Source organism: Letharia lupina (genome assembly GCF_014066315.1).
Source record: "Letharia lupina isolate WasteWater1 chromosome Unknown contig_8, whole genome shotgun sequence".
In the NCBI taxonomy this organism is placed as follows: Eukaryota; Fungi; Ascomycota; class Lecanoromycetes; order Lecanorales; family Parmeliaceae; genus Letharia; species Letharia lupina.
Window position 1 is genome coordinate 477,430 of NW_023502977.1, and position 14,870 is coordinate 492,299.

The 14,870-nt window shown below is 49.8% G+C and overlaps 4 protein-coding genes across 4 annotated transcripts; 3 read left to right on the top strand and 1 right to left on the bottom strand.

Moving 5' to 3' along the window:
• Positions 1-108: 108 nt before the first annotated feature.
• On the top strand, positions 109-1,051 carry HO133_010023 (uncharacterized protein; the record flags this gene model as incomplete). Its single annotated transcript, XM_037300879.1, has 2 exons — positions 109-425; positions 595-1,051. The coding sequence occupies 2 exons, from the start codon at positions 109-111 to the stop codon at positions 1,049-1,051; spliced, it is 774 nt and encodes a 257-aa protein (XP_037153696.1).
• Positions 1,052-1,406: 355 nt separating this feature from the next.
• HO133_010024 (uncharacterized protein) lies at positions 1,407-3,085 on the bottom strand (the record flags this gene model as incomplete). The annotated part of the gene is made up of 3 exons (XM_037300880.1): positions 1,407-2,146; positions 2,181-2,802; positions 3,056-3,085. The coding sequence occupies 3 exons, from the start codon at positions 3,083-3,085 to the stop codon at positions 1,407-1,409; spliced, it is 1,392 nt and encodes a 463-aa protein (XP_037153697.1).
• Positions 3,086-3,899: 814 nt separating this feature from the next.
• Positions 3,900-5,226, top strand: HO133_010025 (uncharacterized protein; the record flags this gene model as incomplete). The annotated part of the gene is made up of 4 exons (XM_037300881.1): positions 3,900-4,199; positions 4,501-4,651; positions 4,801-5,141; positions 5,191-5,226. 4 exons carry the CDS (start codon positions 3,900-3,902, stop codon positions 5,224-5,226), a joined length of 828 nt encoding a protein of 275 aa, XP_037153698.1.
• A 6,148-nt stretch (positions 5,227-11,374) lies between these two features.
• HO133_010026 (uncharacterized protein) lies at positions 11,375-14,610 on the top strand (the record flags this gene model as incomplete). The annotated part of the gene is made up of 3 exons (XM_037300882.1): positions 11,375-11,555; positions 11,614-13,474; positions 13,524-14,610. 3 exons carry the CDS (start codon positions 11,375-11,377, stop codon positions 14,608-14,610), a joined length of 3,129 nt encoding a protein of 1,042 aa, XP_037153699.1.
• Positions 14,611-14,870: the final 260 nt, after the last annotated feature.

Genomic DNA, 14,870 nt, shown 5'->3' on the forward strand with positions numbered 1-14,870 from the left:
GCAGTCCAGTCTCCCAGCCCTAATAGCCTGTTTCCAACACACCTCAACGAGCTCCCACCTTATAGGGAAGTGACCTTTCCATGGAAAGAACAGCTCATTCAATTTCCAATGGCATCCTCTGTATCCTCAACTGATCCTCAGTCCCATCGACAAGCCCAAGAAGAAGACCCCGACTCCCTCGTCCCCTCCACCCCACCTCCTCTTCTTCCCACCTATAAGTCCGCCTTCCTCCAATCCTGTCTCTCCGCCTCCGTGCTCACGTTCGGGACCTACAAGCTCAAGTCTGGCCGACTATCACCCTATTTCTTCAATGCGGGACTCTTCCACACTGGGGGGCTCGTCCACTCCATCAGTACTGCCTACGCACATGCATTACTGACGCACGTCACTCAAAACCCAACTTTCGAATTCGATATCTTGTTCGGGTAAGGCACTTTTCGTCATTATCTCTTCCCGTTCGAGACCGCTATTTTGAGTCGCGAGACATGTTGGAGGAACAAGTTACCCAATTTACCCCCCTTTCTACCTTCAACCATGTTTTATTACTCAAATTTCTATCAAAAAACTGGGAATGCTGATTGCGAAATGTGCTAGACCAGCGTACAAGGGCATACCGTTGGCAACTGCTACGGTGGACAAGTTGGCTCAACTCGATAAGGGAAGGTTTGGGCATGTGAGCTATTCATTCAACAGAAAAGAGTTGAAGGACCACGGAGAAGGGGGCGTGATCGTGGGAGCTCCTTTACGGAACAAGAACGTTGTGATTATTGATGATGTTATTACTGCGGGGACTGCGATGAGGGAGGCAATTGAGATTATCAGGGCACAAGGGGGGACGCTTGTTGGCGTCATTGTGGCACTCGATCGGAAGGAGAGGATGAGCGATGATAGTAGTGGGAGCGCTATTGGAGAGGTCAGGAGAAAGTTTGACGTGCCGGTCTTGAGTATCATTGATCTAGATGATCTGATCGGAGTGCTAGGGGGTTTAGGGGATGAAGAGGATATGGGGAGATTGAGAGATTACAAAGGGAGGTACGGGGCCAGTGACTGATGAACTTGACATGGAATACAAGGGTGCTATGGCCTTGCTTGCTTTGCTGCGAAGCTGTCACTACTTGGCAGTGCTATGGTACTTGCGGGGGGCTTTTCGAGCAGACCTTGCTATAGCTTGTGCTCCTTGCTTATGGAGCAGATCCATGATGTTGAGAGAGGCTTCGGTGATATGATGCTTTGTGGTCGCCGGGGCTCTTCCTTGTTTGACCTTTGGATACCCCACGTAGGCTCAGATCAGAGCTCAAAAGCAGTTGATTATGAATCGCATCGCCGTCTTTACATGCTATTACGCTGTACGCTCTTTGATGGTGGAAGACGCTCGCTCATGGTCTGGTATCGTAGGCTCTGTGTCGTCACAATAAAAGCCCAGCAGCCATTTCCACATCGCCTCCTGCCATTTCCAACGCATGGATTGCCTCCTGCTTGGTAAAGCCCATGTTCGTCAGCTGTTCAATATCTTCCTTTGGGAACGAGGCCGGGCCAGTCGTTGACTGAGACTGTTGCGTGCTACCAGGTCCTGATGATGAGCTGGCTGAAGCTGATGGCCCAATCGCAGTCACTTGGCTGGTACCAGCGCTTGAAGCACCTTGAGTAACGGTACCCGAAATAGCACCAGTCCTCGTGCCTGCCGGGCCCTCGATCGTAGGCTCATTTTTGTAGACATCCTCATACCTGGGGATGTCAGCTTCACCAAGGAATTCAACTTCGTCGCCCTGAATTATCAGCTTTCCCTTCTGGAGATCTATGCAGGCTTGATGCTTCTTCAGCATGTCCAATCCAAGCAGTAGGTCAACGTCTTTACCTTCCATGACGGTGAAGCTGCATGGCAGAAACGAAGTTCCAATCTTTATGATCGCACTGTGCACACGGCCAAGAATTTTGGCAGTGCCGACACCTCTAGCAATCCCAGCGTAGCGTTTGTCGAGGAGGCGATAGATGCCGCACTTTTCTGCGCAGGAAGGGGACATAATCGTTGTCTGAGCTCCGGAGTCGACAAAAGCCTTAACCTTATGCTGATTGACTTCGACTGGTATGTACAGCATGTGTACCCGAGCGAAGACTAGAAAGTCGTTGCGTGAGTATAGTGTACTGCCTTAAGAAAGATACATCAGCAAAAGGATAAGTACCTTCCGGATTGTGTTCCATCGCGTTTTCCAGGTTCTCTATCACCCCTTCTTGCCGTATCATTTCTTCGATCTCGCGTTGGGCGTCAACATTGAACGGATCAGCGGAAAGCAAGTCATTTCTCCGTTGAAATTCAACGTCCATCTCGACTTTTTGTCTTAGCTTCTCCTCAAATATTTGCTGGAAGCGAGCCGGATCTTGTACGGCATTTGCAAGATCAGGATCTGATGCTCGGATCGTCGCGAGGATATTTGGGTTTCCCATAGCTTGTAGACGTATCATCTCAGGGTCTGCCTGTGCACTTTGACGTGAACCAGCCTGGACCGGGCCTCGTCGCTGTGTCCGCACCGGTCGACTCGAGCCAACAGATGGCGCCTGTGGGTTCCGAACTTGCACACCGAGCATGGAATCATTGGTCATTTCGCATTGCTGCAGAGTTCTGGAATCATCGACAAGCTCTCGATTTCCATAGTAGATTCTTTGAGCCGCTGCCGAAATATTCGTCTCACTCTCAATGTAGCCTTTAAGATCGGCGATAGTCATATGCGGACCGACATCGGCCGTCAGGAAGTCTTGCTCGAGGGTAACTTGAGGGGCATCAATGGTGTTGATGGAAATAGTGATCTGCCTACATGTTCTAGTCAGCATTGAGCATTCAAAGGCGGCGGTGGCCACTTACATGGTGAGACTGTGGGGGACGAGGGTAAGAAACCCCCAGATGGTTTTTTTTTCTTTGTTACTCTCAGGACGAAAGTGGTTAGACGTGGAGGCCTGAGCTGGGCAGCACGTCGCTAGAAATGATAGACTGGTGAAGCTTGGGATTATAAGTAGTGAAGAGTCCAGGAGTCTCGGGGGGTTCAAATAGTTTTGGTCATACTGTGGAGGCGTTTGGAAGGGATTCGAACATCAGTGCAGTGAAGGAATTTGACAGGACATTAGTAATCGTGCACCGCAATGGTGAGCGGCAATTTATGATCTTGAAAGGGAAGTTTCGAAGTGTTGCGTGATAAGTGGTGTATGTATGTTGATTGTTTTGGACGCGAGGTACAGGGTGGTTAAGGGTAGCGGCATATGTGAGGAATCTGAAGAAGGCTTGCTGCATTTGCGGGGACAGCCGTTTGGCGATGCGTACCTAATCAATCATCAGCAGCGGGGCATCAGAGTCCAGAATCATAATCCTTGCATGGCGTGGAAGCGAATTGCGGATGGCGGATTGTCAGATAGGGGGGGGGGGATTTGTGGGAGGGGGGGAAGGGGCACCGTATTTTTACTTGGAGCTGACAGTGCTGTTTGGGTGATGATATAGTGATAATAAAGTAAGTGTGCTATATAGTGCTATAGGGCTACCTTATAATGCTGCTGTGCTGTATTACTCTGTACAGACTAGAGATTGCACTCAGCCAAAAAGAAAAAGTCCGAGCTGGATACTGTACTGAATGACGACACGATTGAAGTACTGCAAAGTCAAAAGTTCAAGTGAACCCAAAGTGTTAAGGTGCATCCTGCAGAAGAACTAAAGTAAAGTGCCTGAGTTGCGAAAAAGTACCTTTACCTAAGGTAGTTTAGACCCAGATCGTCGGCTGTCCCGTCTCACCCTGACCCACCTTCCAGCGCTTCGTGTCAGAGAGTCAGGGGGAGAAAAAATACAGAGGAAAAAAAAGAAAGAAAAAAAGAAGAAGAAAAAAAATGAGCTTTCTCGTACTGAATTCCAATCTTCCCACATGATGCCTCAAGACCTCTTCTCCGATTCCCTCGTCGCGAGCCCCGAGTCGCAAACACCAAGACTCGATGTCTCTGAAGGTTCCACGGCAACGGGAAATGATGGGTATAATGACTTCACAATCCACAGACAAGAGGGGAAACGCTCGAGCGCCCAACAGCTGCGGACAAACAGAGCCAAAGTCAACGAGAGAAATGATCTGCATCCGTATGTTCAGACACTGTCCCTATCAAATCTAGAGAGTTGCGTAGCATTAGAGAATGCCGTATTTTCAGAGCTGGAGAGGTGCGCAAGAGAAAAGGTAGGACCTCCAGACTCGGATTTGATTGTGAATCCATTTCTATCAAGACACTCCATCTATCCTCTTCTCCTCCATATCATTGGCCATTCCGACCTTGCAAGTGGTCTGTTTGCTTCCAATGCAAATGCTTCCTGTCGCACCACCTGGACCTTCCACATTGTCTACATCGCCCTGAGAGTTATCAATCCTTCATATGTACCAAATCTTTCCCGGGTAACGGCAGGAAACCTACTACTTCCTTGTCAAACGCACCTCTCAGCCCTCCAATGAAAACCTCGACCCTTACTCACGCTCCTCATAGTTCATTTACCGCCTAACGACCTGCCCCGAACTCTGCTTGGGCCTCTTCTCCTCCACTCCTCCAAACTCTCCGAACGCTTCCATACCCACGTTCTCCACTGCACGGCCCGCGGATTCCGCCTCTCCGGATCTGAAATCGGTGCTCATCGCCAGTACGTCTAAATTTCGGAGCAATTCCTTCCTGATCTGTGCCTCGGTTTGAATTCTGAGACACGTGTCGAGAGTATCGTACTCATTGACGCTGTTTTGTGTGTTCATTTCCACATCTCAATGAAGCAGCACTGACTCCGAAAACTTGAAGTGGTCATATCAACAAAAACCATGAGCCCTACCGTGACAGACGAGAGCATGGATGTAGCCCCCAATTGGAAGATTAACCTCTCAAATACTAGCATCCACGGCCATCGTGAAGATGGCCGAACGATAGCCATCCATTCGCTTAGCGTTTTGCCAGCTTTTCAAGGGAGGGGTCTAGGAAAGACGATCATGAAAGCCTACCAGCAGCGGATGGAGACGAGTGGGATCGCCGACCGAATGGCGTTGTTGGCTCATGATCATTTGGAAGAAATGTATGAAGGCATGGGATTTGAAAACAAGGGGAAGAGCGATGTTCGATTCGCAGGTGGAGGTTGGAATAGTCTGGTAAGTGAGATCTCGTTCCTCGCGGGTGTATGGACCTGACCGAGCCTAGACATATGAATTCGCTGAACATGGGCCGGGATCTTGAGGATTGCTACGAATGTTAATAAGTGCTGCTGTTTTGGACATCAACTACTGTGATTAAAGCGTTACTGGATCTGACTGTATGCGTGATGCTCCGAAGTTACATAAATGAATCCGATTTCCTCTGTCAGCACGTGACGTGCCACTGCGCTTGCTCTTCGATCATCCGCCAGAAGAGCCTAAGGCCTTCCCAAGATCCTCGATTTTAGTGGGCCCTAGACCGGAAGGCAGCACTTTCGTAGGTCCACACACAGTATCTTTGACGTCCGAATCCTTATTTTTCTGCAGCTTTTCAGGTAACATCTCAAGCTTATCAATGTTTTTAGGATGGTAAGGAGGTGTTTCAAGGTTCAAGATCGAACATTCGAGGCTCTTGAGGCAACATTCGTACACTCAGTCATCACACATTTGGTCCGACCACCTTTTGCAACAGGCCGTATAGCCGTACTGGCCATCCGAAGACGAGAGTGGTGGCGGGAAAACAACGGAGCTGGTACGGGAACAACGTTGCTGTATTTATTCTGGCGTTGACGACTTTCGCAGACTCTAACCCCTGGCATAGACCTCCAGGAACCTCACTCCTATCCAGATGCCACGAGAGGCCACGAGAGCTCTCAGACTCCACCTCCAACCGCTGGAAGTCGAACAGCCGACTGTGGAGCTCAAGGTCCGGTCTCCTATATTTCCGACAGATGAAGGAACCCACAGTTGCGAATCTCAATAACCAAGCGCACAAGTTCGGCGTCAGCTATCACCAGATCTCCGATTAGCGCACCATTACGGTCCCTCAAGTGCCCTCCGTAGAAGGGTTTTCGGTACGATGGGATTTGCACATCAGCATGAAGAGATGGACCCATACAGTGTTGCCCATCTGGACGCGGTACCACCAGTGAAAGACCTGGAGTTGTCGACCATTGAACTATTCGTCGGGTTGCCTGATGAACGACAGTAGAGGAGTGGGATTCACCTGGACGCCGCAGGTCAGAAGGAGCCCCACGGATAGTATCGTGAGCTGTGATGCGTTTTCTGGTCGGGAATTGCCGAAAAATTGTTGGTGAACAATTTGTTACGTCGGGTCTGTGTCACAGGGCCGTTTGAGTGGATGTGGCTTGTAGATGCTATTTCCGGTCCAACATACGAATAGAAGTTGGGAAATGCACCTAACAGATATGTGAAATTGGAGGTATGGGCGCCCTACGGTACTTTCGTTGTAAGAACATCAAGCCAGAAGAAGCCCTCCCGCTTGCGAAGATAGGTTGCAAAAGTGGATGTAAGAGAAATACAGATAGAAGTTTTGACAGTAGTCTATGCCGACAATCTCGACACCACCAACTTCTCCGCTGTGCACGACCACTACATCGGAAGCCAATCAAGCTTGTTCTGTCATAAAACCATACAGTAAAACACTCTGCTTAGCCTTAGTGTCAGAGACGTGGCAAGACTCTCGTTTCGGCCGTCCGACCTGTTCGACTCCGCCTAGGCTTCCAACATCTCTGATCTTGTCCACATCTCTAGCGGTGGATTGCCATGTCATCCAGTCGACAACGGTCAGAGATCACCTCCGCAATGCTACCTCCAGGCGGGAGCTTGCCGCAAATTTTTCCCGTGAGCAAGGAAGCTTTTGCCGCTTCATGGACCCGCCAGCTGAGATCCGCGACATCATGTATGAGATGGCCATACTGTCGAGAGTCACAATCGGAGCCTGGCAAATTCCGATCAACGACTTGAGGAAGCGGGCTCTCGCTATCAATCGGAATAATCTATCGAGTTCGGCTGGAATCGAGGGCGATCATGTCCTACTTCGATCCAACATACGGAGGTACGATGGATGGCTACTAACAGTTTGTCACATGGTTTACTGGTATAGGGGAAGAGCATGCGTCAATATTGTGATGGTTAGGGATGGAAATTTATATGGAAGCGGAGAAATTAAATGATTGGTCCGTACCTCAGGCGATCTTCTGCCAGAGTGTAGTCATGGCAAGGTCTTCTTCCCTGCATACCATGAAAAAGTCTCTTGGGCCGCGATCTTGGGTTTGGGATATTGATTTCCGGCAAAACTTCACACCGATACCGACCGAGAACACCGTCAGTACGGTCGATTGATTTCTAATGGTACTATCTCATTCAGAACCAAAGTCCACAGGCCCAGGGGATTGCCCTTGCGTAACAGACAGCGAGCCTGCTGTCTCTGACTTCCTGAGCAGACTGATACGTGAGAAGCCCAACTCACATAATGCCAGTGAATCATTCCTCAATCAAGTCCGTCCAAATGCCCTTTGTATATTTCTCACAGTTGACAGCTGAGCCTTTTGAAGCGCGGTTCTGATCCCAACTGCAAGAAGAAAGACATACGATCCGCAGAGCTCGAGTAAAGATAGCACCTTGTAAACCTCAGTGTTTGTCCTCTGGCGATTTTCTCATAGCCGGGTACGACTTACCATAGAGACGAGCCATCCCACTAAGCCACATCTTGCTCCTGCGTCTCCGCCCTCATTGCCATCGGCAAGAAAAATCCCCCTTCGCAGGCACTCTTCAACGGTTGCCATGATTTCTTTTTGGCACCCGTTGAAGGCTGCATACTCCTTCGCCTAGTTCTCTTGGAACGCTTGCGCAAAGTCTTTGTTTTTCCCCTTGTCTTTCTCCCAAATCCGACATGAATCGCCCCGAATTGTCCTTGTTGTGATCCATGATCATAGATGTCTTCATCAGAAGTCTGACATTGTAGAGTTCGGGAGTCTGGGTAGGGTTGAGGTTGCAATGTCGGCAAATCCAGTCATGTGAGCTTCCTGAAATGTTGGGACGCTGGATATTACCGCATGGGGATCGGCAGTCCTTAATGAGGAATTCATAGTCCTGCGTCCTGGATAAGATTTGCTGTGATTGATCACCTGGAAACGGATGCACGTTTCGAGTTGTCCTTGTGGAAGGAGAGGAGTCACTTGGAAGGACCGCTGGCGTTGAATGGAATGTGACAGGTTACGAATTGGTGCAGATGGTGGAAGAAGGCGAGCAAAGTATGTTGTATCATTCAACATCGGGGCCTTGCAGTGTTGATCAAGGCTCCAATGGATGAGAGGCTGGTTTCTGAGCTGGTATCGTACAATACTCCAACCGCCAAGCTCAATTTGCCTCCCTAATTGAAACCACTTGTGGGGGGGGGGGGGGGGTCACTTCTGGAACTTCCCGTGATCACAGCTGAAAAATAGTCCTATTGGTCAGATCTGAAGCGAGACGGGTAATTATTTAGTCATGGAGAGAAGTGAAAATGCATTCCAGGTATCTGAAAGCATTGTATTTGCCCGTAGACTCTAGTTCTCCTTGCTGCTTTCTAACCGTAGATACAGACTTCAGCGGACTCTACTAACAGTCTGAACCGAGCAATGCAGAAAGAACCGAGCTAAAACGCGAAATATAGGTCTTTTCTGGGCGCACGCATGCATGGACCTAACTCTGGGACAAATTTTAAGCCAGTTTAAACAGACTTTAGAGAAATATTGCCAAAGCAAGACGAATGTCTTTCGGAACAAGTTACCATAATTGGCACTGGAGCTAATTGTGCAAAATTCGATCCTTGTGCAGTCCATAGTGTGTGGGACCTACGCTGTCCACGAAAGGATGGCGACAAGAAGATGGGGGATGATGGCCAAGTCAACGCTAAAGCTGGCGTTTTAGAGTATCCAGAAAGGGATGGTTTTCCTGTTCTGTGAAGAGGATCATGGTTGATCTGAGATGTCAGGCAAAATGACGGGTGATCATAAGTGTCTCGATGGGGAGCGCGCACAGCAGTGCCATCGTAGGGTGAAAAAAAGCCTAATAGATCTGGGCATCAGGACCTTCGTGAGGCATGTTCAAAGAAATCGGCAGATCCACGACGAAGGTTCTCGAGGAAGTAAACAAATCTAGCAGCGGTCGGACGATCGTGCCCTTCGGTGCATAAGAAGCAAGCAGGGAGCGGCGGAAGAGTATCATCGAAGAAACCCATGACAGTTATTTTGATACCAGCCCATAGTTGTACGAAGTGTACGTGAGTAAGACCGAGTGCGCCACAACCCGTTCGGAATTGGGGGCGAAATAAAGCTGAGGGTGTCGCATCATCGCGCATGAGCTCCATGCAGAATCACTCTCAGCTGAGCCAAGCAGCAAGTTCATGGAGGAGATAGGAGATCAAATTGCCATATGGAGTATCGAGTGGGAAGGATTGCGGAGAAAGAAGTAAACCCATAGTCGAACTTCCAAGGAACTGTCCGCAGAATACGACGAGTGGAGCGCATGCTTCACGAGGCTGAGTCTATATTCTGTACCCCAGGACTGTTGGCTTGGTGCAATACGCACGGCTCGGATTTATGCAGAGTCTGATCAGCGGTCGGATCAGCGGTCGGATGTGGCCTTGGCACCATTCGGCCGTGTTCGGACCGAGCGCGAGCACAAGAAAATGGCATCTTTTGGAGAGGTTGTTAATCAACCATTGCAATGTCGTACCTGCAGCAGGCCCAAATGCAACAGGTCCTGCACGCTTACGTACCAGTGTCCAGTAAGTGCAAATCGGTTTCGCATAGGTAGTTTGTATTTGGTAGTTCTCTATGCCTCGTGATGGCGATAAGGAAGCGTCGATGAGCTAATGAATTGAGGCAAGCACTGCAACGGAACATCTCTTTCTAGGCTTTCAGCTCCCCTGGTGCTGCCTGCGTTTTGGACCAAAGCGAAAGTTGGCAATGCTTACTTGCAGGCAGGCTTCCACTTGCCCACACATCTCCTGCTTTGAGCACGTCGTTCCTAAAGCCTTGTCAGAAGTAACAAGCCGGATAGATTTTCCCAGACTTGGAAGGATAGGTATGTGTATGGGGGTCCAAGCGCAGTGGTATCCCATTTGGTGGTTTCTCAATGATGAACAATATTTGCTTGACGTACCTATAAATACTTGCTCAAGCCACAGCGGGACGATGTCATGCAGTACGGAGGAATCCACTGCTGAAGAGACATTGGCCTTTATTCTTGAGGTCCACGTAATTCTGGGCTATTCTGGACCATTTTCAGTACTTTAATAACTGCGCCGTTCTCACAGATAAGGTCAGCCTGTGGTACAGGTACCAAGAGGTCTCGTGACGCATACGTTAAGCTGTTTGAACGGGCTCCGACTCCATGGTCAACTGGCCAATACTTGTCGGATGCCGTCAGTAGGAAGGTAGGAAATAAGGGCTGAAGGTTTAAGATGGAGCTGAAAAGTGTTCTAGGCAAGGCTCAAAGTGAAGGTCGAGACGAGGATAGGGGGTTAACAGATGTCGAAGCTGAGCATGGGGGACGTTCATGCTGCTTCCCAATCGGTGAAGTTATATGAGGTATGCTGTATGATACCATGCTTTGACGTTCCGAAGCAGCAGCAGTTTGATGGCCTTTGGGATTGGGCTTTGAATCGATCAGTTGAAGGTATTTTTGTTTAAATTTGTTGATAATCATTTGATACTTAAGGTACAAGTAAGGTATCTTACCTTAGGAATTAAGTACTCTACACCGTAGTGACGCTAAAAGCCGTAGAAGGCTAAGTAAAGTAAGGTAAAGGTACCCCACCAAAAGGCGGAACGACCGTGGATTATCTGAATTTTGGACGTGATTTTAGATCAAAGCCTCGCCTTATGCCTACAGTACCTCGCCTTGCCTTTTGCTGCACTGGTGCCACCACAGAAACAGCACACTTTCTTCAATCGCCCTCTCCTAACCTATCAGGCTGTTGAAAAGCATCATGACTTCTCCCCGCAGTCAGCTTATTCCACAGCTTCTTCCAGCTCCCTCTCCCCTCATCATACCCGCCAATTGCTCATATCCTTATCCGCCCTTGGCCCATCCACACCATACCTTTGCCAAAACTAGACAATCGAGGCAAGCCAGAGCTGCAGCCCCCAATTCAAAACGGCTATCTTCATGACTATATGGTGTGTGCGGTCAGCTCGGTTAATCCAATACAAACAAGTCAACGTTGGCAGCTGGCACCTTGAGACATCCCCCCCGGGCTCCCTGACAATTTAACGCGCAGCATTCTTTCATGCTTGTACTACGCCAATCATCCCTAGGGGTTGGACTGGACGATCCATAATTAAGAGAGAACAAGTTCAGGAGCAGCACACACTGGATACTAGCTTTGCCTGGCAGCCTAAATGCCGGAAGGCACTGGACCTCATCGCACTGGGCCGCCAGCAAACAAGGCTTTGGGGCCTCAAGAGGAGGCCAGTGGGAGCATGGCGGCGTCCGAAGTCAACACGAACAGTGCAGCGGCAGAATCATCAAGAATGACGAATCCTGTGAAGGCCCGGAGACGGACCAAGACTGGCTGTCTCAGTAAGTTTTTGCTCGTGTTGTGGACCTCAGAAATTCTCAGATCACTCATATGTCACAGCATGCCGCAAGCGGCGTATCAAGTGCGGCGAGGAGCGCCCAACGTGTAAAAATTGTGTCAAGTCGAAGCGCGAGTGCGAAGGCTATATTCATCGAGTCATTTTCAAGGACCCTCTTGGTGCGTTCCGGCCAACGCAGCAAGGAATTGCTGCTCGCGCTCAACATCCGTCCCACCCTCGTGGAGCTGCAAGTATCTATGGGGGTATATCTTCAGCATCCGTGGACACTCCAATTGCGCCGCGTCTCCTTCCATATGGAGAGCAAACTGGGTTAGGACATGTGCCTGTGGCAAGTGGACCGATAGCAGCAGGAAACTTTCATGGCCCCACTGGCTATACACACAGCGTTCCCTCATATTCGGTAGGCGACAGCGCCTCCAAGCCGCTTTATGCATCACAAATGGGTTACTCACACAGCGGTTTCCCAAGCAGTGCAATGGCGGAAAATGTTGCTCAAAGCCGCGGTGATTCATTCCCATATCAAACCTTTCAGCAACAAAGTATTGGCGATGGTGATGGCGGCATTGAAATGGGTCTTACACAAGTTCCTCATGGCCGGTCACGTGGCTCAGATTCGATGCGGTCAACCGAGTTTCCAGTTCCTCATGACGAATTTTCCGTCTTAAACCCTCAAGAATTTGATCCCAACCACATGCATCAAAGTACTCACTGGCCAGTAAAGGAAGAAAGTGCATTTAAACAAACCCAAAACCACGCCTCCTTTTCATCTTTCCCGATTCAAGGCCGTTCGAATTGGAATGGGGTTGCGGTTCAAGATGTTTTCCCACACCAAGCCCATTCGCAAAATCAACATTACGGAGTTCCAGCCCAGACACCGTGGGTAGTGGAGCCAGACGAGGACGACTATTTCGACGTAGAGTCAGACGAAGAGGATCTCATATCGGAACCTTATGTCACAGGGACAACCTCCTACGATCTTGGGGCAATGGTAGCCATAACAGCAGATCAAGGCCAGGGTCGCATTAGATCAATGACCAATTTCTTGAACGAGCCCAATATACTCGCGACATATTTTCCATCTTATGCGGCCTCACCATTGAGGGATCCTCAGACCGCTCGAGTCTTCTGTCATTTTATAACGGCCACTGCACCAACGCTATCCGTCTGCGAACGGCATCCGTCGAATCCTGCCCTGATATTCTCAGGCAAACCTGTCCCTTGGTCGCAAAGAGCGCTCTGGTCTTATACTTTGCCAATGCGAGCACTAACACATCAAGGGCTTCTCCATGCTATGTTGGCTTTGGCGAGTTTGCACATTGCAAAGCTGCAACAGACATCATCGACGCCGTCGTTGAAACATTACCATTACGCGCTGAGAAGAGTAGCAAAGGCCTTGGGCAACCAGAAGAAACGACAGGACGTTGCTACACTTGCTGCGACGCAGCTGCTTGGCTTTTATGAAGTGACAACGGCTGAGCACAACAAATGGAACAGTCACCTTGCTGGTGCTCGAGAACTCATCATGGACATTGATTATGCAAGGATGGTAAAGCGGATAGAAGCCCACAGACGGCAGCAAGAAGAAGCCGAAGCAAGACTTAGGCTTGAGATGCAATTTGGCCATCCCAATGCATACTGGCACGAATATGCACGAGGAGTATTGGACGATTTTCCTGCGAGGGTTGACCGACAACTGGATGAAGGGCTCATCAGTACAATCATGGGCTGGAGCACGAGGTATGATCAACATGGTCGAATTATCGACGAAGGCGATCCTGCTCCCCAGACCGAATCACCTTTAACGGCCCGTGACATTGAAAACTTCGAGATCCAGTGTGAGCTGTTCTGGTGGTACGTCAAGCACGACATATATCAAAGCATACTTAGTGGCAATCGTCTCCTGTAGGTCTCCAAAAAGATTCAATCATGGAAACTACTGACTGGAGCCTAGACTATCATATGATCAATGGGGCCGTTGCCCTCCCAGAGCGCCAATCGGAAGGCTAGATGCGGTTTGTGGTAGTCTTGATCACCTCCTTCTGTTGATGGGTAGGCTGGCGGAGTTTGCTGCCAAAGACCTGCCTCGAAAGAGGAGAGCGTACATGGAGGCAGCAAAGAAGTCAAAGTCGTCAACCCTACAAGGCCCACCACCCACACCAAACGGACAGCAACCTCCCCAAATGTACGGCATGATGCCTGATCCTGGCCCTGTACGCCTACCCCGAGGTTTCGACCAAGCTCAACACGATCGACTTTACACAGCCCCAGTCCCTAGCCAGGACCAACCTCTTGAAGCGGCCACAGGGGAAGCCGAAGCCGAATGGTCAGCCATTTCACATGCGTTTCAAGTCTATGCAAGCTCTCTGGGGCCTGACTACGCACCTCTCTCTCCAGAGCACATGACCCCAACCGCTACACCCTTTGGGCCCGCCCTCTACTATCGTTCCTACTCAATTTCCTGCGTCCTCATCATGTACTATATGGGACGCATCATCTGCTCCAGAGCCCACCCGTCTATGCCACCAGCCGCCATGGCCGCCGCTGGCGTCGCTGCACCCCAAACAGCGGTGCACGCTAACACCATAGGCCGCATCTTCGCCGGCATACAACCAATCGACAGCACTCTATCCATAAACCCCCACCACGGCGCTGCGATGATGGACGGCTGCATGGGCCTTTTCCACGCCGGCGTCCAGTACCGCGATCCCGCGCAACGCGGCTGGACTATTACCAAATTGCGTGACGTCGCCCGCTTAACTGGCTGGCAAACGAGCGTGCTCATCGCCTCGGGCTGTGAGCGAGCTTGGATCAAAGCGGCGGATATGGGCAAAGGGCCGCCATATACGATGATGTTGAATCCGATATCCAAAGACGACAGACTCTCGGGCAGGGGCCACGATCCGAGCCAATTCGTCCATCCGCCGAAAGATAATAACGATAGGAGATTCATTACTGTAAACGCCGGGACAAGGGTGTACTGGGCTATGGGTGTTTTAAGTGTTGACGAGGATTTCAAGGGTATGAATCTGAATGGGTAGATGCTGAGTGAAGAGGCTGGGATTACCAGTGTGATAGGGTTAATGTGATGCAATATATCAGCGCTGGTCCTAAGTCAGCTTTGTGTTCATAAGGGCACTTTCGCTACTTATTGTACCATGTACTATACGGTGATGCGAGATGTGTTACGACCAATGTAAGGTACGATGTTTAGAACAGAGCAGAAGCTTTAACTCAATATCACTGAATATTCGAAGTCATCATTCACGAGGAGCGTTGTCTTGATCATGGCCATTCATAT